General features: G+C 36.0%; 1 protein-coding gene and 1 long non-coding RNA gene across 13 annotated transcripts in view; one reads left to right on the top strand and one right to left on the bottom strand.

Moving 5' to 3' along the window:
• LOC106078699 (uncharacterized) overlaps window positions 1-25,933 on the bottom strand; it is a 104,914-nt gene that overhangs the window by 10,429 nt on the left and 68,552 nt on the right. For all 9 annotated transcript variants that reach the window (XM_056044964.1, XM_056044957.1, XM_056044971.1 and 6 more), the window contains 3 exons: window positions 3,720-3,815; window positions 846-883; window positions 399-628 (listed from right to left, as the gene is read on the bottom strand). In XM_056044964.1, coding sequence (XP_055900939.1) covers window positions 399-628; window positions 846-883; window positions 3,720-3,815 — 364 coding nt within the window. The remainder of the gene's footprint in view (window positions 1-398; window positions 629-845; window positions 884-3,719; window positions 3,816-25,933) is intronic.
• On the top strand, window positions 12,153-13,598 carry LOC106065867 (uncharacterized). Of its 4 annotated transcripts, none has more exons than XR_008780304.1 (5): window positions 12,153-12,740; window positions 12,823-12,882; window positions 12,981-13,176; window positions 13,211-13,308; window positions 13,385-13,598. It is a non-coding gene; the product is annotated as an uncharacterized LOC106065867 (long non-coding RNA). The 4 variants fall into 4 exon arrangements; XR_008780302.1 differs by having other exon boundaries at window positions 12,155-12,740; window positions 12,981-13,078; window positions 13,117-13,176; window positions 13,211-13,598; XR_008780300.1 differs by having other exon boundaries at window positions 12,154-12,740; window positions 13,211-13,598.

Below are 25,933 nucleotides of genomic sequence, written 5' to 3' on the forward strand. Positions count from 1 at the left end.
TAAGGACATTCAAAAGTTCCCTTCATTACTTAGTTAACGCCTTATTACACATCGTTCATCGGCTTCAAGTATTTCTGTATTGTTTGCCTTTAGCATGTGTAATTTGATTTGACTATTTGATTATTATTTATGTTTAGACTTGTCTGCACAAGACACAGCGCAGAGGTGCACAAGACACAGCGCAGAGGTGCCTAAGATATGTCAAATATAATTTTTAAAAATTTAAATTAGATATCAAATAAGGTTAGAATAGCTAAAATATTGTACTTGCAAGCTAATTTAATAACATCTTAAGATTTAAAATAAAAAATTTTGGAGTAGAATAATAAACTAATCATGCACTAAAGAATATCGATCTTAGAAAAATTGTCAAGAAAATAATTGTTTCATTGACTTACCTGAACTGTTCAATAAAATCATCATCATCAAAAAATGCTATCACCCGGTTGTTGAGCTTGCCCCAAGAGAAAAGCCAGTTTCTATAGAGGACAGTGGCATAAGATTCTTTGGAGAAAAACAACAAAGAAGTTTTTGTGAATGTTCCAATGTTGAGGTACATTGTGACGATTGTAATGTTGTCATCGATGTTTTGAAAGTTGATATCTTTAGTCCTGGACGGATCTTGACACTATTGGGGACAAAATAAATAAAAAAATGTTAAAATTTCAATTATAAAAATGAATCTTAAAAACATTACAATTACATGAAATCAGTGTACACACTTAAAACAACCTACATTATTTACACTCTAAGGTAGATTTATAATAATCTAGATTTAGATCTATATGCATGGGATATATTTTTGTTTTACTTATGAAAAAAAAAGAACCATTAAATAAACTTACAATATTTAGTTCCACTGGCATGTACATAATTTGAAATCCTACAGAATAGAAGAAAGTACAAAACACATTACTGACTATAGGGCCTACTGTCTAAGAATTAAGGTCTACATGATCTTCGTCGACTTCTCATAAATATAATATGATGAAATTTTCCTAATTACTTCGATTATTACTACACTACTTCTATACTATAAATTTACTTGCTCTTATTTCTCATCAGCACAAGTCACGTATTGTTAGTGACTTCTGATGGAAAAACACAATATTTAGCAGCGATAGCTTAACTAAGCCTATGAAATAGATCAAGTGCTTTGTTGAACCATACTTGTTACAATGTTCATATAATACAATAGAGAACAGCTTAAATTCTGTATCTAAAGCACAACAAAAAAAAAATTGAAGGATGCCAAACAGAGACTAGTTATTAAAACAAATGAAACATTTTAAGAAACGACAAAACTGCTCAGAATACTGACGAATAGAAGGATTATTTTTAAAAACTTATGCTACAAATAAACTTCTAATAGGCCTTTCATACTTAGTCTTAGTCATTCTATATATCTATAAAGCATAGGCGAATTTACTTTGCCTAAAAAGTGAAGCATTCTATTTAATATCAGATTTCGTATTTGCCGCTCACTCCCTCACTGACACACACACACACAGGGCCGGTCCTACAGTTTGCGGGGCCCTATGCGAAACTGATTGAGCGGGGCCTAATTTGGGTTGTGATAAGGATAATAAGTGAAAATTAAGACTTTATATTTTGCAGTGGCCTAAGACCGGCCCTGCACACACACACAAATTGTGTGAAAAGTTTATAATTTTTTAAAGTGTATTTGTACATTGTGTAACGTTTTATTGCAAGTTACTTTGTAACTTGTACTTTGAGTTTCTCTTGGGTGTGTGTGTGTTTTGTAGGAAAAGTATTTGATTTCTTAACTAAGCTACTGTTACATTGACAAATGACTGTAAAATCGTAAATCACTCACGACAAATCTCCATATTTGAAAATCGCTAACCGAGTGAATGTGGAAGTTTACTTAGTTTCAAATAACCTCTTTGTCTACTCCATTATTCATGGGGCTTTCTGACCAGGGCCGGCCCTACAGATTGCGGGGTCCTATGCGAAATGGATTGCGCGGCGCCCAGTCTTGGTAAGGATAATAAGCTAAGTGAAAATTAAGATTTTCTACTAGAAAATTAATTCGTCTTTGCAATTTATTCCTAATTTTATTAAGAACCAAATCACGGTCACATTAAGAGCCAACTCTAGTAGATGGTAGTCTTTCATCAAAAAGCCGAAAATCATTCAGATCTGCCTTTTAGATTTAGGACCTACTATCGACTAGCAAAATATCGCTTTTGATTCTTTTTTGAAAGATCGAGATAGATTTTTATCTATATTTATATGCCAGTGATTATTAAAGTAAACAGTAAATAAAGTATTGGAACTTCATGTTTTGGTAAAAAATTCCTCTATTATTACATTTTTATTAAATGAAAGCTGACTATGCCGTTTTTTTTTAATCGCGAGTAGGATTGGCGTTATCTATACTGAATGACACCCAAAATGACTTTTTTTTTTTGTCTGGAGAATTTTAGGAGTTTTCAGATTTTCATGACTTTTTCGCATATTTTGCAATTTCAGGAGATTTCCAGGTGCTCCTGGAAAATCAGAGGCAGCGGAAACCCTGTAATAATAACTTTAATTTAATAATGTACACATAGAATTAGCTCGGGGCCTATCAAAGTGTGGGGCTCACTGCGGCCGCATAGGTTGAAGTGGCCTAAGGCAGCCCCTGTTTCTGTCAAAATGATGAAGTAGCAATGACTGAAGTAGCAATGAAGTGACAATGACTGCAATAAAAATGACTGAGCCATCTTCAAATAACTTCTGACCTTGTAAGATGATAAAATAAAAAAAATTGACAAGCGAAGGACAATCATTTCCTAGATTCTGTATTTGACAACAATAATATTTCTCTCTCTACTTAACCCTAATTCAATAATATTCTTCAATATTGACAATAACTTGTGTGAGTGTGAATCTGAGTCAGAATAGACAAAGCCATCTTGAGCAATACACACAAAGTGTGGTGGTGGTCAGGCAGACAATAATCTCGAACTTTAAACAAAATGATTATAACAATAAATGTGCACACACACAAGCCTCATACATATTGAAAGAGAAGAGAACTAGAGAGAGAGGGGGCTGAGAGCGAAGTAAAAGACAAAGAAATGATGGCGAAACAAAGAGTATTTAAGAGAGAGAGAGAGAGAGAGAGAGAGAGAGAGAGCAAAGCTGAAAAAGAAAGAAAAAGAGAAAAAAAAGATATTCTTTGTCAAGGGAGCTTTCAGATTGATAAGATCTATAGCTTGTGGTGTAATGCACGCCCACAATTTAAAAATGTTTTGTCTAGATTTTGTTGTTGTTGCTTTATGTGGCTTGGAAAAGAAGGAAGAAATGGGGACCGGGTAGGGGGAGAGAGAAAAGACAGTGCTGCAGAAGATCTGGTTGTTAATGAGAGTTAATTCCCTCAAGGATAGAAGATACATTTAGAACAACATGTGCTGAAAACATTTGATATTCTTTCAATAACCTTGCATAGATTTCAGCACCGACTCGCTTTTCTTCAAGATAAAGAGCAGAAAGAGAGAGAGAGTGAGGGAGAGAGAGAGGAAAAGAGAGACACAAGACAGAGAGAGATAGAGAGAAAGAGGGAAATAGAGGGACAGAGGGAGACAGAAAGACTCGGAGAGAGAGAGATGGACAGAGAGAGATACAGAAGGAGTCTTATGCTAAATCTTGGGTAGCTGATAGTTTACCTATTACATTTTGTATACTCTAAGACTTTTTGCTATTTTGCTTACCTGAGTATATGATAAGTAATGAAAGAGCGATAAATGCTGCCGACCTTGACCTACTTCGACACAACTGAGCTAATCCATACACTGTCTCTTGAGTCCCTGGAAAAAGACAAAGTTTTTATAGACTCTAAACAATTACATCGACATACATAAACAACAAACCGCCCCCTACCCTCTTCCCAAGCAAAGGCCATGTTTGAAAGCAGAAAGACAACGTAAAGGAAGGAAACCTGAGCCAGACTTCCTGCACCACAGGTCCATTTCACATCATTCGATTCTATGACCTTAAAGCTAACCTCCTAAACACTAACAACACGACCATTCAGTCCAGAGCAGACAACTGGTTACAAGAGCTGGTTACAAGAGCTGGATACAAGAGCTGGCTATAAGAGCTGGTTACAAGAGCTGGATACAAGAGCTGGCTATAAGAGCTGGATACAAGAGCTGGATACAAGAGCTGGTTACAAGAGCTGGTTACAAGAGCTGGTTACAAGAGCTGGTTACAAGAGCTGGATGCAAGAGCTGTATACAAGAGCTGGTTACAAGAGCTGGTTATAAGAGCTGGTTACAAGAGCTGGTTACAAGAGCTGGTTACAAGAGCTGGTTATAAGAGCTGGTTACAAGAGCTGGTTACAAGAGCTGGATACAAGAGCTGGTTACAAGAGCTGGTTACAAGAGCTGGTTACAAGAGCTGGATACAAGAGCTGGTTACAAGAGCTGGTTACAAGAGCTGGTTACAAGAGCTGGATGCAAGAGCTGGATGCAAGAGAAGGGACACGATGAGACATTTACCAGAGCGCTAAAAACTCAACAAAGACACGCCTGAAGGGTGAGATGTACTGAAGACATCGCGTACTTCATTCTTGAAGAATCACGTGTTAAACACATATATTTTTAGGTGAAAAAAAAACGCAGAATTATTATCACATCTCTCAATACTGCAAGATTTGCCTCCCTTTCTCGATATATACAGAATAGTATTGTCGTCTGCTTCGGTCGGAGAATGTGTAGCAAGAGAACTATTAATATAGCTGACTCCTTTTAAGCATGTTTAATATAATAATAATAAACATAACCATTGTCTGCCGGTGGTCGATTAAGATGTTCTTTTTGCCGTCTGCATCTGTCCTCGGTAGCGGATTTTCTTTTGGTCTCAAATATGTATTCCGCGGCTTTTGTGAGTGACCTCCAGATGTCTCGTTCTGAAGCCGCATGCAACCAGGTGCTCTCTTTTTTGTCAGCTAAGGCAAGTTGGTGTCTAAGCTGGTCTTTAAAGCGTTTCCGTGCGCACCTCTGTTATGTTGACCACATTTTAGCTCACAAAAAAAAGACTGCTTTTGGCAAACGTACGTCCCCCAGCACAGCGTAACTGTCAGACCATAAGAAGTCCCTCTATACCAGGGGTCTCAAACTCATATCAGCCTGTGGGCCGCAGTGGGAAGTAACAACCAGTCAGCAGGCCGCACCACGAAAAGAGAATGTTTTTTCATTAAATTTTACGAACACTACTGTCACTGCTGTTTAATGCTAAAATAAAATTTTTATAATTATTAATTACATTTAGTGTAGTTTATTACATGCACAGGCAGTTCAGTTTACTAAAATAAGTTGACGTTGTCTCTGTCACTAATAAAAAAAGCAGAAACTGTAGTCCCCCCACCCCAAAAAAAAATATATATATAATTACTAGGCCAACTGCAGTTAGCTCGTCACTCATGTTTCTGTCCACTCAGCTGAGAGCGTTTGGCAGAGACCAGACTATCGACGTTAGGCCTGAAGTCGCATGTAGTAGCAAGTCGCAAAGTTGCTCTCAGATGTTCATCAGTCAGTCTTGATCGTAATGCTGTTTTGTTGATCTTCATTCTGGAGAAAAACTGTTCGCAAACGTACGTACTCCCAAACATCTCTAGAATTCTAGCAGCTGCGCAGAATAAGTTTGGAAAACTTCTCTCTAGGAAGAAACTGGTAGAAATCTGGAACGCCATATCAGCATATTTTTGCTTCAGAACAGTGTCACACTGCAGGTCCAGTAGTTCCATCTGGACTTCCACTGGAACGTTTTTTACGTCAACTGCGAACGGAGTGGCAACTAGGAAAAACTGTGGTTCGAGAGCAGTGAATTGCTGAAAGAGGTGTTTAAAATCTTCCAGTAGTCTGGAGAGGATGTCTACGTAGTCTTTCAGGCGCTGTGGTTCAACCATAATGCTCTGTAGAAAAGACAAATGAGCCAGGTTTCCATCTGCCAGCTGAGTGGCCCACAAAGTCAGCTTGCATCTGAAAGATTTGATGCGGTCAAACATCACGGTAAACAGCTACTTTGTGCCCTGTAGTTGTGAATTGAGTGCAATGAGATGTTGCGTAATGTCAGTAAGAAAAGCAAGATCCGAGAAAAACATTGGGTCACTGAGCTGAGGTATGTCTCTGTCTTTCATCGCCATGAACAATGCTATTTCCCGTCTCAGTTCAATAAATCTCTGCAGCACATTTCCACTACTCAACCATCTGACTTCCGAATGATACAACAACTCTCCGTATTCCGTTTCTTAATCATCTAGAAATGACACAAACTGTCTGTGGTTGAGACCCCGTGCACGTATGAAGTTCACCGTCTTCACGACAACATCCATCACGTTCATCATTTGTAGACTTTTGCCACAGAGTGCTTCTTGGTGCAGAATGCAGTGTATGGCTGCAAAAGGTCCCGCCAAGCTGAGCTGATTCTGTTTCTCTACCATTAATCCAACAACACCAACCTTCTCTGAACACATTGCTGGTGCACCTCCGTAGCCACTGAAACAAGTTTTTCCCACGGTAGCCCACATCTGTCAATACAAGCTTCCAGTTCTTGAAACACGTCGCGTCCAGTCGTCGTTCCTTTCATGGCTAGTAAGTCCAATAGCTCTTCAACAATGTTCAAGTTTTCGTCGACCCCACAATTAAATACGGCACAGTATGCGGTGTCTGTTACACCAGTAGACTCGTTCAGTGCAATGGAATATGCTACAAAGTCTTTTGCAGCGGCAATCAGTTGCTGTTGAACATTTGTCGCTGACTCGCTAGCGGCCAGCAGTTAGAATCAGGCCACCGTTCTAACTTCTGCTGAAAGCCTAAGCGGTCGGTGGGCGACAGTGACACCTCATTATTTTATTTGTGGAGTTGTAAATCATTTCACGGCTTATATGTGGTCATTGTAAATTTTATCTATTTTTTTTTAATTTGCGGAAGTGGCCGCGGGCCACACAAAAAAGTTCCACGGGCCACTTGTGTTTGAGAGCCCTGCTCTATACTGTCCATATATAGGCCTACATAGAGCTCACAGTTGAATAATACTTGCTCTCAGCACTATTCTCCTTCTTTCGTTTTCATTTTTAAGATCCAGTCCACATTATTGGAGCAAGAAAATAAAGTAACATAGAAAAAGAGAGAAAAGGATTAGAAGTGCGGGCTACATAATGAGGGGCTTAAAGAAAAACGTGAGATAAAAAAAAAAGAGCTCCGCGAAGGACGCCATATTGCGCGAAGGACGCCATAGTGTTGTCAACTAAATATTGACAATTACTTTGTGTTACAGGAATACAAGCCAAAGAGATTATAAATCTGATATGTGCAGAAAAATTATCACATACATTTTTAACACATAGCATATTAATACTTCCTTAATCCTACACATAAAGAATATAACTATTTATAGATAGCCAGATGCTATATGAGTATGATTTGAGGTTTAATGAATTTGCTTCGACAATGACTTTGTTAGCCATACATTGAGTCTTCTTATCACACGCTCAATATCTTAGACATCTTTTGAAAAAAGTTATAGCCTATGTTGCCTAGCTGCACTGTAGTGATGACTAGATTATAGATGAAAAGACATTTTTTCGCTCATTGGTTAATTAGATAGCTACTTGTTAGATTGCTACAATTCACATCATTTTGGTTTCTATGTTAGAACAATTAACTTATATATTTATAATTCAGAATCAGAAAATGTAATCAAACCATAAAAAAAATGATGACTCTATTCAGCCTATTTCAAAGCTGCTATGTAAAAGTTTTTTGTTTTAGTTTTCAACGTAAATACGTATTATTTTGTGACTTGGAATAGGTTCAAACGATAATTGTTGCTTTTTCTAGCTTGAAGTTAATGCAATGAGCCTTTCATAGGCAGGAATTCAGAACTCAATGATAAATGGTAATTCGTAGTCAAGTCACGATGTCTAGAAGATATCGCTGACGTGCTGACAACTTCAGAGCTTTCTGAGGAGACAGTATTAATGTAACGAATAACGAAACAGTCACGTCTTTGTATGAATCGTCTCATTCTCTTGCACAATTAATGGGGATCTAAAGATGTGAATGCAAGAAAATGTATAAAAGAAAAACATAAAACGTAATGACTTGATATAATGTCAGTTGGCATTTAAAGAGTTTTAACTTTTATCCACCATTAAATAGTAGAAATGGATCATTCAGAAATCTGTTTACTATGAAGTAACTAGAAAGAGTTGCAATTGGATATTTTCACGTAAACTAAACATGCTACAGAAGGATCCTAGGCATCACTTTCAAAGACCACATCACAAACCAAGAGATTAGAGACATGGTTACTATTGGTTACTGCAGCGATCGGACCCCATGATGACCTGCTAACTATTGTAAAGAAACGCAAGCTTAATATATATGGCCATATTACAAGATCCACGGGGCTCGCAAAGACGTTCCTTCAGGGAACAGTACCAGGAAAAAGAAGAGGCAGACAGAGAAAGCGATGGGAGGACAGTATAAAAGAATGGACGGGCCTACCATTGATTGAGGTTTTAAACAAGGCAAAAGACAGGAATGAATGGAGAAAGACGGTCAACAAATCTTGCTTGGTGCCCCAACGGTCCAACAGACTAAGGAATAGGTAAAGGTAAAAATAAAATGTCAAAAACGCTAAATAGAACTTTCGAAATGCCTGGCTGTTGATCATCATTTCAAACCATCTCTATGAGTTGCCCATTTGTTTGTCTAAGGCTTTAAAGTTTTAACATTTTTTAACTATTGAAATAATTTTTTGGGTTACAAATGGAAGAGCTTAGACAAAACTTGAATGCAGTACAAAAAAAAATATGCACAAAAACAAAAACTCACACACATCTTTAACGACTTTAACACATACACACACATGAGCACTTCCTTTCTTTTGTACACCGGAGACACCAAAAACAACAACAAAGAAACCACACACAAAAAAAAAAACTAGCTAATTATAGTTTTTCCGCCATGTTTGAAAATCTCCAATAGGGTTTGTTGCTGAACATAAAAATTATATGTGTCAGACGCGAATAGCCCAATTTTCAGTAAAAGAAATTACAAAAGTCATTTCTCTATAGAAGAAGTTACAAAGGCTATATAAAATACAACCACAGACCTATATATACTACAATAAATATAGGTTTTTGATTGCTAGTTACGATTTATTTAGGTAGGTGCTGTTTTACTATTACATATCAAGTATTAGAGTTTAGAAAAACCCAGGTTTGTTTCTTGTGCAACGCTATTAGCTAACACCGCATATCATCTCTCCATTAGTATATTTAGATCTATAATCTAATTCTAGTCTAGATCTATATATAAAAATCGAATAGATCTAGTAATAGTATAGATTCTATCTGGAGACTAGATTGCCGAGTCTAGACTATGCTATGCCTATAGTCAGTTTTTATTAGAAAAAAAGTCTAGATATTAATAAAGACTAAAGTTTTTTAATTATTAGATTATTAGATATAGACATAAGACATAGATCTAATAATACTGTAAAACGTTTACTATACTCTATACTTAATCTACTAAACTAGAGATCTATCTATAGATCTATCTATAATCTAGTCAATCTAGATCTATACAATATTCATTATAATACTTCTACTTATAATGACTTACTTAATAAGTTAGTACTTAGACTTAGATCTATTAGGCCTATAGTTTATTAATAGATTTACTTTTCAATGCCTAGACCTAATAATAAAATTGCGAATGATGTCTATAATGACTGATTATTATTTATTTTTTTATAATAATAGGCCTACTAAATCTAGGTCTAGACTCTACTTAAATCTAGTCTAAAATAATGACTGTCTAAGACTCTAGATGATTGAGAAGTTCACATAGAGGTGTTTTTAATAATACGGCATGTCGGCTGAAAGTATATAAACTGCTTTTTTTTTGTAACAATAAAAAAGAGGCTCCGGTACTCAGTGATAGATTGCCTAACTTTCAACTAATAATAAATTAACAATTAACGTTGAATTACAAGAAAAGTAGGCCCTAATAATTTTTCCCGACATTGAAAAAAGGTGCCGGTACCCCGTACCGGTGCGTACCTTCACAAAAATATATGAATATCTCAATCTTCTTTCATTTAATTTTTTTGCGGGGTTATTGCTACTTAATACATTGATACCGGATCGATTTAAATAGGGCCTAAGTAGGCCTATACAAGCAGGATTTCGAGCATTGGATAAATTTACTCTTTAAGTATAAAGTTTTATGGAAGAGGCAATATATTAGTTGTTTGAAGTTTGTAACTTCTTAAATTCAGGCTAAAAATATCGAAGCCTACATTTTTACACTCATTTCTAAACAATTAGAAGAGATGGACTGACTCATAGTGTACATCTGCAAAAACACAAACTCAATCTTTCAAAACTATTAAAAGAAAAACTTAGTGATTATTTTTACTGTATAATTCTATTATTATTGCTTTTTAGAATTAGGATATAAACAAAAATTTGCCATATGACTTTATCTAACAGAAAAAAAAAATTAAACTTACGTCTATTTATGCGGTTATTCATAGTTACCTAGTAATATAAAATAAATTGAACTAACATAATGCAGCCATGCGATTTTTCGTTTATAAACATAGCATTATTTAGGACCAATATTTTACAAAGGCTGCTTGGAGAAATCAGGTATACCTATTAGGAGAAAAACGACCCCTTTACTCAAGAAAAATTTAAGAAACTAGAACAGACACAAAATAAACAGTGACATTCATAACAAAATAATATTCAAAATTGATTAGAGTAACACCTTTTTAAGTAATCATTTAAAGTTTAAAATCACTACAATTTTTTTCAACAATTATTTTGTGTATGAAATTGTGTATCGGAAAATGCCGGGTACATGAAATAAGCTAGTCCTAAAAAAACAACACAGATCTTGGGTAAAATACTCATCAAATTAAGTACTTTAAATGTGTAGTTTCACGCGCTAGTTTCAGGTCTTTTCTTTTTATAGCCTCTATCGGGTTATATTCCAACTACCCGTATTTTTGTGCAGAATTTTTTTCTCTATCAGGTACACTTAAAATTATAGCATAATAATGTCAGTTTAATTTAAAAAGAGAACTGAAAAATACAAAGATATATAGGGAAAAAAGCGACTTCCGGCCCAATACTTTTTAATCAAAGAAACGAAACGGACTAGTCCAACAAACCCTATTAAAGAAATTTTAAATTCTAGTACAGTAAACAATAATTTTGATTGAATGACTAACGCAGCTAACAATGAATCAGTTTTAGTCACGTAAAGATAGCCTTCTTAGAAATGTTTGAATACTTCGGTTGAACACATATTCATCAGAAAGCACAACATATAAATGAACATATTGAATGAAAATCCTATTGTTATGGAAGAGGTAACAAAGAGAACGATAAAACACTCATTTAAAACATACAATGAACATGTTTTTTTTTTTTACTTTTCTCATTATATTATTAAAACAACAACAACAACAACTATTTTTGTGTACACAACTATTATCCATGTGTAGAACTCACGGATTTCTAAAAAAAAACAAAAAAAAACTTACAGCTGTCTTGTGTTTTATATATGTACGTGTAATTACATACATCTTTCACAGAATAGTAATAGCAATATAATTTCTAAATAAGTGTATCAAATGCTAAAAAATAATGTTAATATAACAACTAAATAAATAGCAAGCAGTATGTGTGTGTCTGTGTGTGATTTGAGAAAGTATTGCGCATGGTTTATTCGAGATTTTCATTTCACTGTAACTATAAATAACAATCATTTAGGTGTATCGGGTGTAAGGACTCTAGGAAGCGTGGATAGTCTAAGTATTGTATAAGGTTTATAATACGTTGTTTGTGCACGTTTACCACAGTTTGATCTCATTTCTCACCTCTTTCGACTGTAGCATACAATTAAACAAAAATGATTTGGTAGGTTACAGTGATCTTTCATTATGTCGGCCATGACTTTGTGTACTTTGTCTATTTCAACATTACATTTAATATCTTTTCTCTACATAGTTTACATCGTCTCCACATTTACCTGTATCACTTTTTGTTTTAAAATAGGTGACTGTATTTTATTGCCTCGACGATGTACACTGGATCTTAAAAATAGAAAGGGAAACAAAGAGCAGAGTGAAGTTTTTAAAGGTCAACGTGTATAGTTATAGAGAAGTGTGTATTCGATACATGCATGTATTTATATGAATAGATATATGTGCGAGGATTGGTTAGAACTGTATGAAAGATCTGTTGGCTTTTTTATATTCATGTTAGTAAATCTATGAATGTTTCTGCATGATTATGTGTAAAAAAAAAATCTATACATATTTTTTGTTTGATAATTATGTGAGGAACGAAGTTAAGTGAAGTGTATGGCTGTGAACACTAAGGTAAACAAGAAGTGAATTGTATGGCTGTGAACATTAAGGTAAACAAGAAGTGAAGTGTATGGCTGTGAACATTAAGGTAAACAAGAAGTGAATTGTATGGCTGTGAACACTAAGGTAAACAAGAAGTGAACTGTATGGCTATGAACATTAAGGTAAACAAGAAGTGAATTGTATGGCTGTGAACACTAAGGTAAACAAGAATGGAAGTGTATGGCTGTGAACACTAAGGTAAACAAGAATGGAAGTGTATGTAAACAAGAAGTGAAGTTTATGGCTGTGAACAGTAAGGTAAACAAGAAGTGAAGTGTATGGCTGTGAACAGTAAGGTAAACAAGAATGGAAGTGTAGGTAAACAAGAAGTGAAGTGTCTGGCTGTGAACACTAAGGTAAACAAGAATGGAAGTGTAGGTAAACAAGAAGTGAAGTGTATGGCTGTGAACACTAAGGTAAACAAGAATGGAAGTGTAGGTAAACAAGAATGGAAGTGTATGGCTGTGAACACTAAGGTAAACAAGAATGGAAGTGTATGTAAACAAGAAGTGAAGTTTATGGCTGTGAACAGTAAGGTAAACAAGAAGTGAAGTGTATGGCTGTGAACAGTAAGGTAAACAAGAATGGAAGTGTAGGTAAACAAGAAGTGAAGTGTATGGCTGTGAACACTAAGGTAAACAAGAATGGAAGTGTATGGCTGTGAACACTAAGGTAAACAAGAATGGAAGTGTAGGTAAACAAGAAGTGAAGTGTATGGCTGTGAACACTAAGGTGAACACTAAGGTAAACAAGAATGGAAGTGTAGGTAAACAAGAAGTGAAGTGTATGGCTGTGAACACTAAGGTAAACAAGAATGGAAGTGTAGGTAAACAAGAAGTGAAGTGTATGGCTGTGAACACTAAGGTAAACAAGAAGTGAAGTTTATGGCTGTAAACAGTAAGGTAAACAAGAAGTGAAGTTTATGGCTGTGAACACTAAGGTAAACAAGAATGGAAGTGTAGGTAAACAAGAAGTGAAGTTTATGGCTGTGAACACTAAGGTAAACAAGAATGGAAGTGTAGGTAAACAAGAAGTGAAGTGTATGGCTGTGAACACTAAGGTAAACAAGAATGGAAGTGTAGGTAAACAAGAAGTAAAGTTTATGTGAATTTCAAGGTAAACAAGAAGTGAAGTTTATGTGAATTTCAAGGTAAACAAGAAGTGAAGTTTATGTGAATTTCAAGGTAAACAAGAAGTAAAGTTTATGTGAATTTCAAGGTAAACAAGAAGTGAAGTTTATGTGAATTCCAAAGTAAACAAGAAGTGAAATAAATGTATGGTTTTGAATGACATGGTAAACAATTGTTAAATGTAAGGGTGTAAAACAAGATGTATTTGTGTGTGCAAGTGTCAGACAGCGTTACATAGTTTCTACTACATATGCAATACTTATTATAATGTATGTTTCTAAACCTAGAGTACGTCAAGCAAGTGCATCACTCGTTACAAAATAAAACACTAACATGAAACCATGCATACAATGAAGGAAAACAGGACAATACTAAAGGGGAATAAAAATAACCTTTTGAGATGGATGCTTCGACCTTTACCTAACACAGAAAGAGAGAGAGAGAGAGAGAGAGAAAGAGGAGGGAAGGTTCCTACTGCAAAATACCCTTTAAGTATATTTCTCTCCTTCTCTGAGACTCTCCGAGACCCAGCCCTTCTCTCTCTAGTGCACATGTATGTTTGCACGCAGACACACGTACTTACTAGCAGGCTAAATATTCATGACAAGGCATCCAATTTCAATTAGCCTACTTGTTTTGGGATGCGCTCTTCGGCGTATGGAACGTGTTCAATATCGGGATGAAAGAGTTGAATAGAACACTATACGCGGAGTACGTGATTTATAAAACAACAGCAAAAAAAAAACAAACAAAGACAATGCTGTCTCTATACAGCTTAATGAGCGATTGTTTTTCTTTTAATAACTCATGAATGTTAGATTAAAAAACGGTGGAACATTTTGATCGTTTTTAAATGACACATAACCAGTCTGCTAGCCAAGAGCTTGTGAGCGAGGAAGATTGTATAGTTATTGCTTCTATGTTTTCATGTTAGCTCGCTTAGCCTCAGACGGTGACCTATAAAGGGAACTAATTCTGCTTATACCATCACTCCAGTCTAGTACAATTTTTCCCTTGTTTGAGATACCAAACAAAATAATTATTACCAATATTGTTTTTATTGATTCTTGTGTTATCGGGTAAAAGAAATAATTGTGCAAAATTTCAGCTTAATCCGAGATTGGGTGTGGGAGAAATAACAAGTACAATATTTTTACCAGACAGACAGACAGAGTTTTGTAAAAAATCTATAACATTTTTTTAAAAGAAAAATACTAAAGCACTACATGTACATTCAATACATTCAAGAAGATCAGATTCTAAAGAGAATCGTTGACAAGTAGAAGTAATAAGAGGTAGGCTGAAATGTAATTAATTCAATTTAAAGCATACTTTTTTTTCCCTTTTGAAGCCGGCTGGTCTCCCCTTCTAACCATGAGGGTGGGCGGTGGGTCATGTCAGGTCGACACCTGACCTTAGCTGTCATGTGACACCAACGTAGGCCTACTTGCTAGGAAATGCAGGGTGGGAGTACCTTTGTTCCTGTCTGAAAATGCCCATGGCACCTAAAATGTATGGGACTAGGTTGTAGCTTTATTCATTGCCTCCGTGTTCTCTGGTAGGTGTTTCACCAGTTAGAGTTAGCTCTATTTATTCGTTAAATATTTTAAAAAAAAAATTTAATGAAAATTTTTTTGTTATTTTAAATATTAAAGCTTTATTCGAATACAAATTATGACTATTACATAACTCCTAGCGCAAAAAAAAAACAACAACAACAACAACAAAAACGGCGTTGCCAAAACAGCGACGTTAAAACGGCACGTATAGCGAACAGGGCAAGCCCTAACCGGAACCCCCAAGGAAAGAGGAAGAGTGGACGGCCCAGGAATACATGGCGCCGCGATCTGGAAGCAGATGCCAGGCAGATGGGCAAGACGTGGAGACAGTTGGAGAGACTCGCCCAGAATCGAGATGCCTGGAGAAAGCTGGTTGGTGGCCTATGCCCCAGAAGGGACCACAGGCAGAGATGAGAGATGAGAGATAGCGAATGTTGTTGGATGTTTGTCAAATGAAATATTCTGCGCTTATTGTGAAGTGCTGATAGGTTCTCTTTTAAATATATTCTTCAAGGTCTGACACTGTCAACCTCATCGTCGAGACTCCAGAATGGAATTCAGTGTTCCATAATCGTCTAAGTGGCCGCGGGCATTCTCTGCATCTGGCATATCAAACTGAATTACCGGAAAAGTCCCTAAACAAATTCAGTGAGCTTTGCCCATAGGAATTTCCCGCCAACTACGAAGTTTTAAGATGCGAAACAATATATCAATGCATCTCCTTATTTCTCTTTAATTTGCATTCTAAGATTGATAACTTTGAAAAGGAACGAAAATATAAACCCAGAGTAAAGCAGTTACAACGGTAGCATTAGGAATACGCACATTGTAGCACATAGTTGCTAAAAAATACCCCCCTTTCTTTTCGAAAACAACTTTCGCACTATTTTTAGCGGCCCCCGAAAGGGGAAAAGACGCTATTAGATTTTTGTGTGAAATGTCTGTCCGTCCGTCCCGTTTAGATCTCGTAAACTAGAAAAGATATTGAAAATCCGACATTACAGTATTTTAGACCATTCAAAGTTCTGATGCAACGGCTACTTTTTTTTTTCTGAAAGCGAAAAATCTAATTTTTTAAATCACTTATACAATCAGTTTTTTCATAAAAATACACCACTTTTACAACTATTCACTATTTATAGTAACAAACACTGGAGGCTCATTCTATGGTCTTTTTCAGTCGCGAAGGACTATGGATCCTCTCATGGAAATGAGATGAATGCCTTGGCATTCAGTTATGCAAGCAGTTTTTTTAAAGAGAAAAAGCTAATAAGTATGCATTATAAGTTAGACCTAATTTAAAACGAATAGTAATCTTAAAAACGTCATTTTCCTGAATTTATTTTGTTGCAGAAATGTTTTCTTTCTTTCCCGAGGATTCGATTAAGAGATTGAGCCTTTTCAAAACAATAAGATCAATTATAAGACATCAGTTAGGCCAGAGGAGGCGCGGCGGCTGAGTGGTAAAGCGCTTGGCTTCCGAACCGGGGGTCCCGGGTTCGAATCCTGGTGAAGACTGGGATTTTCAACTTTGGAATCTTTGGGCGCCTCTGAGTCCACTCAGCTCTAATGGGTACTTGACATTAGTTAAGACTGGGATTTTCAACTTTGGAATCTTTGGGCGCCTCTGAGTCCACTCAGCTCTAATGGGTACTTGACATTAGTTGGGGAAAAGTAAAGGCGGTTGGTCGTTGTGCTGGCTACATGACACCCTCGTTAACCGTAGGCCACAAAAACATATGAGCTTTACATCATCTGCCCTATAGACCACAAGGTCTATAAGGGGAACTAGTTAGGCCAGGTTCACATCTAACTTTACATTCACTTTCACCTATCCTTTGATCTGCTGGACCGTTGTGGCACTACACAAGATCTGTTAACCTTCTTTCTCCATTCTTATCTCTCATTTGTCTTTGATAAAATTTCATTCGTATGTTCTTTCTGAAAATATTGAAGCCTGCCTGGGTAGACCACTTCGGGGGCCGATTTTGAGTTTGTGTTTCCACACAAACTGTCTTTTGTAACCTTGTTTTTCGTTGGTTATTGTTAGCGAGCGTCCATTTACGTATTATTAATATGAAATATTAAATGAGCTAGTCATTCTCTGCTCCTTGGTAGCAGGAATTTTCTTAGAAAAATTCAGGGTCCTAAACATCGTCTGTTACGTCATTCATTACCTAGAAATTTCCCAAAGACTTTAACATTTGAAAAGCATAAAAAAATGGCTATGAATTTCGGATTAATTAAGAGTTAAAAAAATTGATTTTATTTTTCTTGATATATTGATTATCATATTAACAAGAAACATATAATAGAAGCCCCTGGCAAGTTTTGCGAGCACAACGGACGCCCAATGAATGACACATTATTGGCGGAAAACGGATGTAATGGGCTTGAAAGTCGTAAACTGGTCGTTGTGTTGAGCATTCCCTTCTGACGTGAGAACAAAGTTTAGAACATTTAATGATCTTTGTGTCTCACTAAGAGACATGCATGACATAGTGTAATCCTAAATACAAAAAAATGGCAGAAGTTTCGTTGACAACAAAACATTGCGTTGGTCTCACACGAAAGTTATTCTATCGGTATCTGAAATTGGGCATGTTCAGAAATTTAAACGCTCGTTGATAGAACAATGGTGCTAACAAAAAATTGGCCATTGAAATGCATGCTTGATCTTAGAATACTTCAGTGTTTCTCACATGTTTACTTCCCTTCCCCAAATGAACATATTTTGTTCGAGCTCCCTTTACCCTAATCTAACTGGTGTTATTGGGGATCAACGTAAGCTTATACAGTGGGGTCCGGGAGGGTTTTTAAGGATGCAATGAAAAAATAAAGACATCTTCTACCACAATATACTTTTCTTTGCATATATTTTACAATATGTTTGCAATCCAAATTTACGTAGTGAATGTAAATTAAAGCCAATCCTTTTTTTGTCGAAAATAGAGTTTCCTTGATAGTTTTAGCGTTTGTATAATTGAAGATCCATTCTTCATTCTTCAACCAAAAGTTTCCTTGATAGTTTTAGGGTTTGTATAATTGAAGATTCATTCTTCATTCTTCAACCAAGAGTTTCCTTGATAGTTTTAGCGTTTGTATAATTGAAGATTCATTCTTCATTCTTCAACCAAAAGTTTCCTTGATAGTTTTAGCGTTTGTATAATTGAAGATTCATTCTTCATTCTTCAACCAAAAGTTTCCTTGATAGTTTTAGCGTTTGTATAATTGAAGATTCATTCTTCAGGCGTCTACAACCAAGACCATTCGTCATAGAAGGCCGCAACACTGACCAGCAACGTCACAACCTGTGGGCAGTTAAGACCAATAGCTCGTTGCCACATCACACGTGTCATTGGTCTCCGCTGCCCACAGGTTGCGACTTTGCAGATCAGCGTTCAGGCCTTCTATGACGAATGGTCTCGCTACAACGCATTTGTCCTCAAAGTAGGACGAGCGCATGATGACGTAACTTCATTGCAGAGTACAATATGACATCATCATGAGTCATATTCAATGAGCATCTTTCAGCACTAATACTGTGACAAAGGATTTATAATGTCCTACACGGTTAGAACGGGGGTGTGGTGGGTGAAAGGCAAAGCACCTGGAGACTCTGATTTTGATTTTCGGGATTTTTAGGGCGCCTCTGAGTCCACCCAATTTTAATGGGTACCTGACATTAGTTTGGGGAAAAGTAATGGCGGTCTGTCATTGTGCTGGTCACATGGCACCCTCGTTAACTGTGGGCCACAGAAACAGATGGCCTTCACATCATCTGTCCTATAGATCGCAAGGTCTTACACTTACGTACACGGTTAGAACAATGAATAACATAATGACTTTATAAAGGCTAAAATCAGTCAAATAAATGCCGTTGACGGAGCTATTACAAAGAAATTTAAAAAATATATCTCAGTTTCATGGATGAAATCACAATAAGCGCGTCACAATTTAAGATTCATCAGTACAGTTTGACATTTGAGATTTGGTTATATTATTCAACATATATTGGTAACATTTCCATGTTCCCATCTGCAGTGTCTTTATAAACATTAAATCTGACTTTTATGTTACAAAACACACACGAACACACACACATACCCAAACAAACATACACATACCCAAAACAATTTAAAACACATAAATAAAAAAAAACACTATTTTCCCCCTCACACATACAAATATCATAATAAACTCAAGACGAGGCTAAGGCAGACGACGCGAATAGCCTTCCAATCAGAGCTGTCAATCCAAAGCCGTCAGTTGACTCGATGGACACATTGATTTACAATTTTATTTTTACGACATAGTTGACACCAAGGCCTGGTGGAACGCTTGCAAGAGTGTAGCGTGAAACGAAAGTAATTGTGTAATGGTCGAGTGGCAATAGTGTCCAGTAGATCAACTACCCGAGTGATTTCATTGGTTTTAATGTCTTGTAAAACCACAGATTTTAAACGAAGTCTCGCCCGCCCATATTTGGTTTATGCGTGACTGCTTTTTCTACTTACATATTTTTCTTTTTTAAATTACATTAAACAATTATCCAATCATTGTGTCGACACACAAACACATTTTTGCTAAGTGAATTATAGTAACTCTTTGCTTTGTCCCTCCAGAGTATATGTCCAGCGGGGAAACCCCTTTAGACTAATTAGTCCACAGGCCGAACATATGCGCTCTAGTTTTGAAACTGAAGTTGTAGCTGATAGCTATGTATGCTCTTCTACCTTGAAATAGTGGACATATTTTGTTGGTTTAAATTAAAACCGTTAGGTCCCTGATGGAACGGACAACATTACATAACGCCCCCCCCTCTCAACTGACAACTACATGCTTTTAGCCAGAACCCCTACCCCCCCCCCCCCCCCCCATTTAAAAAAAATCCGTTGCACTGTACAGTCCAAGTTTCACCTATTTCCACAATTATCGTATCTTATACATGTATTTGAGAGACGCTACTTCAAAAACGAAGATAATTACGTCCTACACAGTTCATGTGTCAATCTAGTCATGCACGTAAATCCATGAAACTCTGCTAAGTCGTTGGTTTTCCTGGCTGATTCAGGCAACCCTTTCCATTCTCTAATGGCAATTCGTATAAAATTAAAGAATATTTTTGCTAGACATTCACTTTTATTGTAATAAAATTCAATGAACAACAAAAAAAAATAAAAAAAAAATTAAAGAAAACTCTTGACATTAATGTAAAGCTCTCCTTTAAATGTCATGGATAATTGGAACTAAATATACAATTATAATTAGATGAATGCCTATAGTTAAAATAATTACTCTTCTGTCAAGTATGAAGTAAAAAGTGCTCAATGTAAAATTTATTTCACAATTCACCAGAATCATTATTTTTAAAATGTGTTCTAAAAGCAGACTTGTGACGTTTGGTTATCAACTGACAAGAGAGAAATCCAATAAATAGTAAAAATAACTTTCTTTTGTATAAACTATAGTAACTGCTTTTTTAAATTTATCGGCATCACATGTCATTATTAAAAAAAACATTTAAGCACCACACGGGTCCAGGCAACTTCAAACTTACTCTGCCAGTGCCAGCACAATCTCGTTTGAGTTAGTAATGAAAGTATTCTAAATTTATTAATACATATTAAATCTAACTAAAACTGGCCGAAATGATTTTTTTGTGTCTTATTGTATTGGTAAGTCATTCCAACTGGCAAAGGTTACTGCCATGGAAATATCGTCTGCTATCGATAACGCTACTGCGTCTAGCCAAGTTAACTTCTGACGTCTTGAAAGAGAGAGCACTGGTGCGTGGATGTATCTCCCAGTACTAAAACAGAAAACCCTGAATAATAGACTGTCAGCCATGGGCGTAGCCCGGGTAGAGGTGGAGTTCACCCCCCCCCTGAAATGAAATATCCCCCCCCCCGCAGGGGGGCGGGTGTCGGATTTTAGTGACTGATTATTTGCTTGATTTTGTTAATTTAGGTGAGATTTTAATACTAAACAATCACTTGTCCAGCACAGCAAAGGGGTTTTGATTAAAAAAACCCTTCCAGTAGGTTTGGCAGTTAAATCCCCCTCTTCTATAAAACAATACAAAAAAAAATGCAAACAATCCCCAAATTCCAAGAACACAGCTAAGGAAGATTATAATTTAAAACCCCCTCCAAAATTAAAGATAAACCCCCTCTTCAATATCCAAAAAGCAAATTACAAACTCAAAATTCTATGAGTGTAGCCAAAGGGGGTTTGGAGCTAAAAAATTATTTTTCAACTTAAAAAAAAGCAAATTACACACTTTTAAATCTATGAGCGTAGCCAAAGTAGTTTTGAGTTCAAACCCCCCGACAGCGGGGCTTAAAGCGAAAAAATACCTCTTGAATATAAAAAAAGCAAATTACGCACTCAAAATACTATGAGTGTTTAAACCAGATGGCTTTTTTTTTAAAGTTTAAAACCCCTCCAGATGGTTTTGAGTTTAAAATTGCCCTACAGAGAGTTTTGATGTTGAAAACCTCTCTCTTCAATGTTATTCTAAAGCAAACTACAGTAACCTAATTCTATGACCGTAGCTAAATGGGGTTTTGAATTTAAAGAGATTTTTTAGTTTAAACCCCCCACCCCCAACAGATGATTTTGATGATAAAACTTCCCTTTTCTATCTAAAGCAAACTGAGTCACCTAATTTCAAGAGCGTAGTCAAGAGAGGTTATACATTTCTACCAGTGGCTGGGCTCCATTAATAAAGTACAGTGAATAGTCAGTCATCTGCCGAAATCGAAAAACACTAAATGTGGCTCAAAAAAGATGGCTAAGACAGATTTTAGGAGTCAGTTACAGAGATCGGGTCTAAATCAAGGAAATCCTATGCCGAACTGGGAGTCGACCAGTAAGGTTGTGAAAGAGCGTCGCATGAGGTTTGCGGGACATGTTCTCCGACAAAATGAATTACGCATAATAAGAGTTGCAATGACATCCTAGTACAACTTGGCACCACACTTTCATGGAAGTCCTTAGAGCAGGTGGGAAGAGGCTTCAGACATTGCCAGTGACAGATTTTTGTGAAAACAGCTTGCCGCAAGATACGCCGAACTGCGAGGGAGGGTCTAAGTCAGTAAGAATAGCAGATTAGATTTTTGAAATAAAACTTTTTAATAGCAGAATAATGCACTGTAGATACCTCAGAATATGCATTTTGTTGGCTTTCAGTACCGGAAATAGTGCTTAGCGGCGGGGCTCCGGCATGAGCCCCTCTGGGTGAGCTCGCAGCGCTCCACCAGACCTCCTTGCGGGCAAGGGCGGCTGTCTACAGTTTTTCCACTAAATACAGGAAAAACAAATTCTAGGCTACAATAACGTCTTCCGAAAGAATGAAGGGTCAGAATGTAATAAACATTAATTATGTACACACACACACGCACACACACACGCATATATATTTTTTTCGCGGGGGAGGGGGCTGAGGCTACGCCCATGCAAACCCCCCCCCCTGGCTACGTCCAAGCTTTGACTTATAATTTATTTTAAAAGAATGGGCAACAACTAATTAGCTGTAATAAATGAGAATTGATACGAAAATAAACTGCATTGTGAGATTTTTTAAATTTATTTCTCGATTCTTTTTATTAATTTGGTAACAGTGTAGTGACCTTGACATCATTTATTTTATCGCAAAAATTTCTAAATATCTCTTTTTACAATACCTCTATATAACTCGTACCTTCGTGGAGTCTTTTGACTATGCAAAGGGTGGCACCTGGAAACGGATCTTTAAAACGGCTCCAATGATTTTCCTAGAAATGTGAAAGTTTATGTATATAGTTGGGAAAAGAATTACTAGCTCGTTGGCGACGTAGGGAAAACTCTAGTTTGACCGTTATAATTTTTCCAAGTTTAAACGGAAATAAATTTAAGTATGGCTACAGCACTAGAAAACATTTCTCTTGAACAAGCAATGAGTTTTCGGGTATTTCTGCATGCAGCAGGCACTATTCATTGGTTACATAAACTAATGTTCGGAACATTTTGCGCATAGTCTTCTAAGTCTAGATATAAAGGCCTATCATTGGAAGTCTAGTAAAGTCTAGTAGATTTATATATTTGCTTAACCATATTTTTTTCCCGGGGCTGGGGGGGGGGGTGGTTGAGAATGGATCAGGGTAAAAAATTTTTTTTTTTTTTTAAATCTAACCTTGATTTGTTATTAAGAGCAACATAATCGCTGTATAAAGTAGGTGCCATCTAGGCAGCAAATAACGCAGGTACGCCACTGGTTTTAAAGCAAGTTATTTGTCTGAGAACAGCTCACGTGACAAGCAGTATCACGTCTATGTCTTGTATTAAATATTTCTACAAATTAAAAATATATGTCGACTGATTATCTACACTTTAGATGTATAGAACTAAATACGATGTAGCCTACAATATGATACTCTATGACATTCTACATAATACGCTGTAGCATTATACACAATACGATATTTTATACCCTTTATCGTAATAGATCTATATAATAAGCTGCGAAAGAAAGGATAAAAATGTCCTATTTAATAGCCGTACATAACAAATGTATTAAATGTTTACAGTAAATAGAAATCATTATTTCAAGTGAGACAAAACAACACAATATGTTACAGTTGTGTTTTTTTTTAAAGTAAATTCATTGTGTTATTTGTTCTACAAGTGTTAACATTCTAATATCTATTAATTTACTGCTGACACCAATGTTCGAAGTATTTGAACAGATAAGTAGTTAGTTATTCATTCTTTTAATATTGTCATAAGAGCACACTTATTTAAGTTTCTCTAAACATCACAAGAGTGGAATCAAGGTGTGTGTGTCCAATGGCAAACGTGCTTAGGGTATTGGTTCCCTAATTAATGACTTGCCTATGACAGAGAGAGAGAGAGAGAGAGAGAGAGACGATCTCTGGTTCATGACAGGGAATACTACTTATGACAGTTTGGGATACTGTTACATTTTAAACAGGGACTTTTAAAATTAATGCTAAAAGTATTTTCGTATAAAACAACAACAACAAACACATCAATCAAACTATGTAGAGCAAGGAGCTGACAATGTGAAGAATGCACTCTAATCCAGTCTTCTGTATCTAGCAATAGATAAAGTTATACATTCAATATGCACTCTAATCCAGGCTCCTGTATCTAGCAATAGATAAAGTTATACATTCAATATGCACTCTCATCCAGTCTCCTGTATCTAGCAATAGATAAAGTTATACATTCAATATGCACTCTCATCCAGTCTTCTGTATCTAGCAATAGATAAAGTTATACATTCAATATGCACTCTCATCCAGTCTCCTGTATCTAGCAATAGATAAAGTTATACATTCAATATGCACTCTCATCCAGTCTCCTGTATCTAGCAATAGATAAAGTTATACATTCAATATGCACTCTCATCCAGTCTCCTGTATCTAGCAATAGATAAAGTTATACATTCAATATGCACTTTCATCCAGTCTTCTGTATCTAGCAATAGATAAAGTTATACATTCAATATGCACTCTCATCCAGTCTCCTGTATCTAGCAATAGATAAAATTATACATTCAATATGCACTCTAATATCTCCCTTGTCACTAGCAATAGATTCATTTTTTTTCATGTACTTTGAATGTTCAAATCTGTCTTTGGTAAGGGTAGACCTACGCAAAATACAATTTCTTTCAGTATGTACTTTTAAGATAAAATACACTTTTATACAGGTCTAGCAATATAAGGTACACTTTTATACAGGTCTAGCAATATAAGATACACTTTTATACAGGTCTAGCAATATAAGATTCACTTTCTTCGAATCCATCTCTTTCCATTCTTCACTAAAAATAAAAAAAATTAAAACAATTACATTACTTAAAAAAAAAACAATAATTCCTTTATACAACTTCTAGAGCGATTGGTTTTTCTCTTCATAAGTAATGAATGTTAGATTAAAAAACAATGGAACATATTTTTTTTACTCCGTCCCATCCCCTTCCCCGAGAATGAATGGAGTGAATGTATAGATCTACGACATTTTATGATATTCCAATGATAGGCATTTAGATTTAGACTTAGAAGACGATGCGCAAAATTTTCCTGAACACTAATCTATTAAATTCTTGAATCAATAATCCTTACATTCGGAAATTCCCGAACGCAATAGTCTTTTTCAATACAGATGTTGGATCTAGATCTAGGCCTAGTTCCAAAAACCAAATTGAAATTTATTTATTTATATACTATGGCAAATAAAATAAAAATAAAATATAGTTTTCCCGCTCAGGCATACGAGCTAGTATGTTTTCCCAACAATATACATCAATATAAAATTTATAGGAAAATCTTTAGAGGCGTTTTCGATATCCAGGTTCCACCCAGGTTCCTCCATGAAGTTCTGACTTGTAATAATAACACTTAACCACTCAATTAACACAATCTAGAAAGTACATGTAAAAAAAGCCATTTCATCATTTTAACTTGTAGCAAATAGTGTAATTACAAGAGATAGGTGTTAATAACTTTGCGAGAGAACATTACTTTGAGAGGGGGCATTACTTTGAGATAGGACATTACTTGAGAGGACATTACTTTGAGAGAGGACATTACTTTGAGGGGGCATTACTTTGATATAGGACATTACTTTGAGAGAGTACATTACTTGAGAGGGCATTACTTTGAGAGAGGGCATTACTTTGAGAGAGGACATTACTTGAGAGGACATTACTTTTAGAGAGGATATTACTTGAGAGGACATTGCTTTGAGAGAGGACATTACTTTGAGAGAGGACAATACTTTGAGAGGATA

This window comes from Biomphalaria glabrata, chromosome 1 (genome assembly GCF_947242115.1).
Source record: "Biomphalaria glabrata chromosome 1, xgBioGlab47.1, whole genome shotgun sequence".
NCBI lineage: Eukaryota > Metazoa > Mollusca > Gastropoda > Planorbidae > Biomphalaria > Biomphalaria glabrata.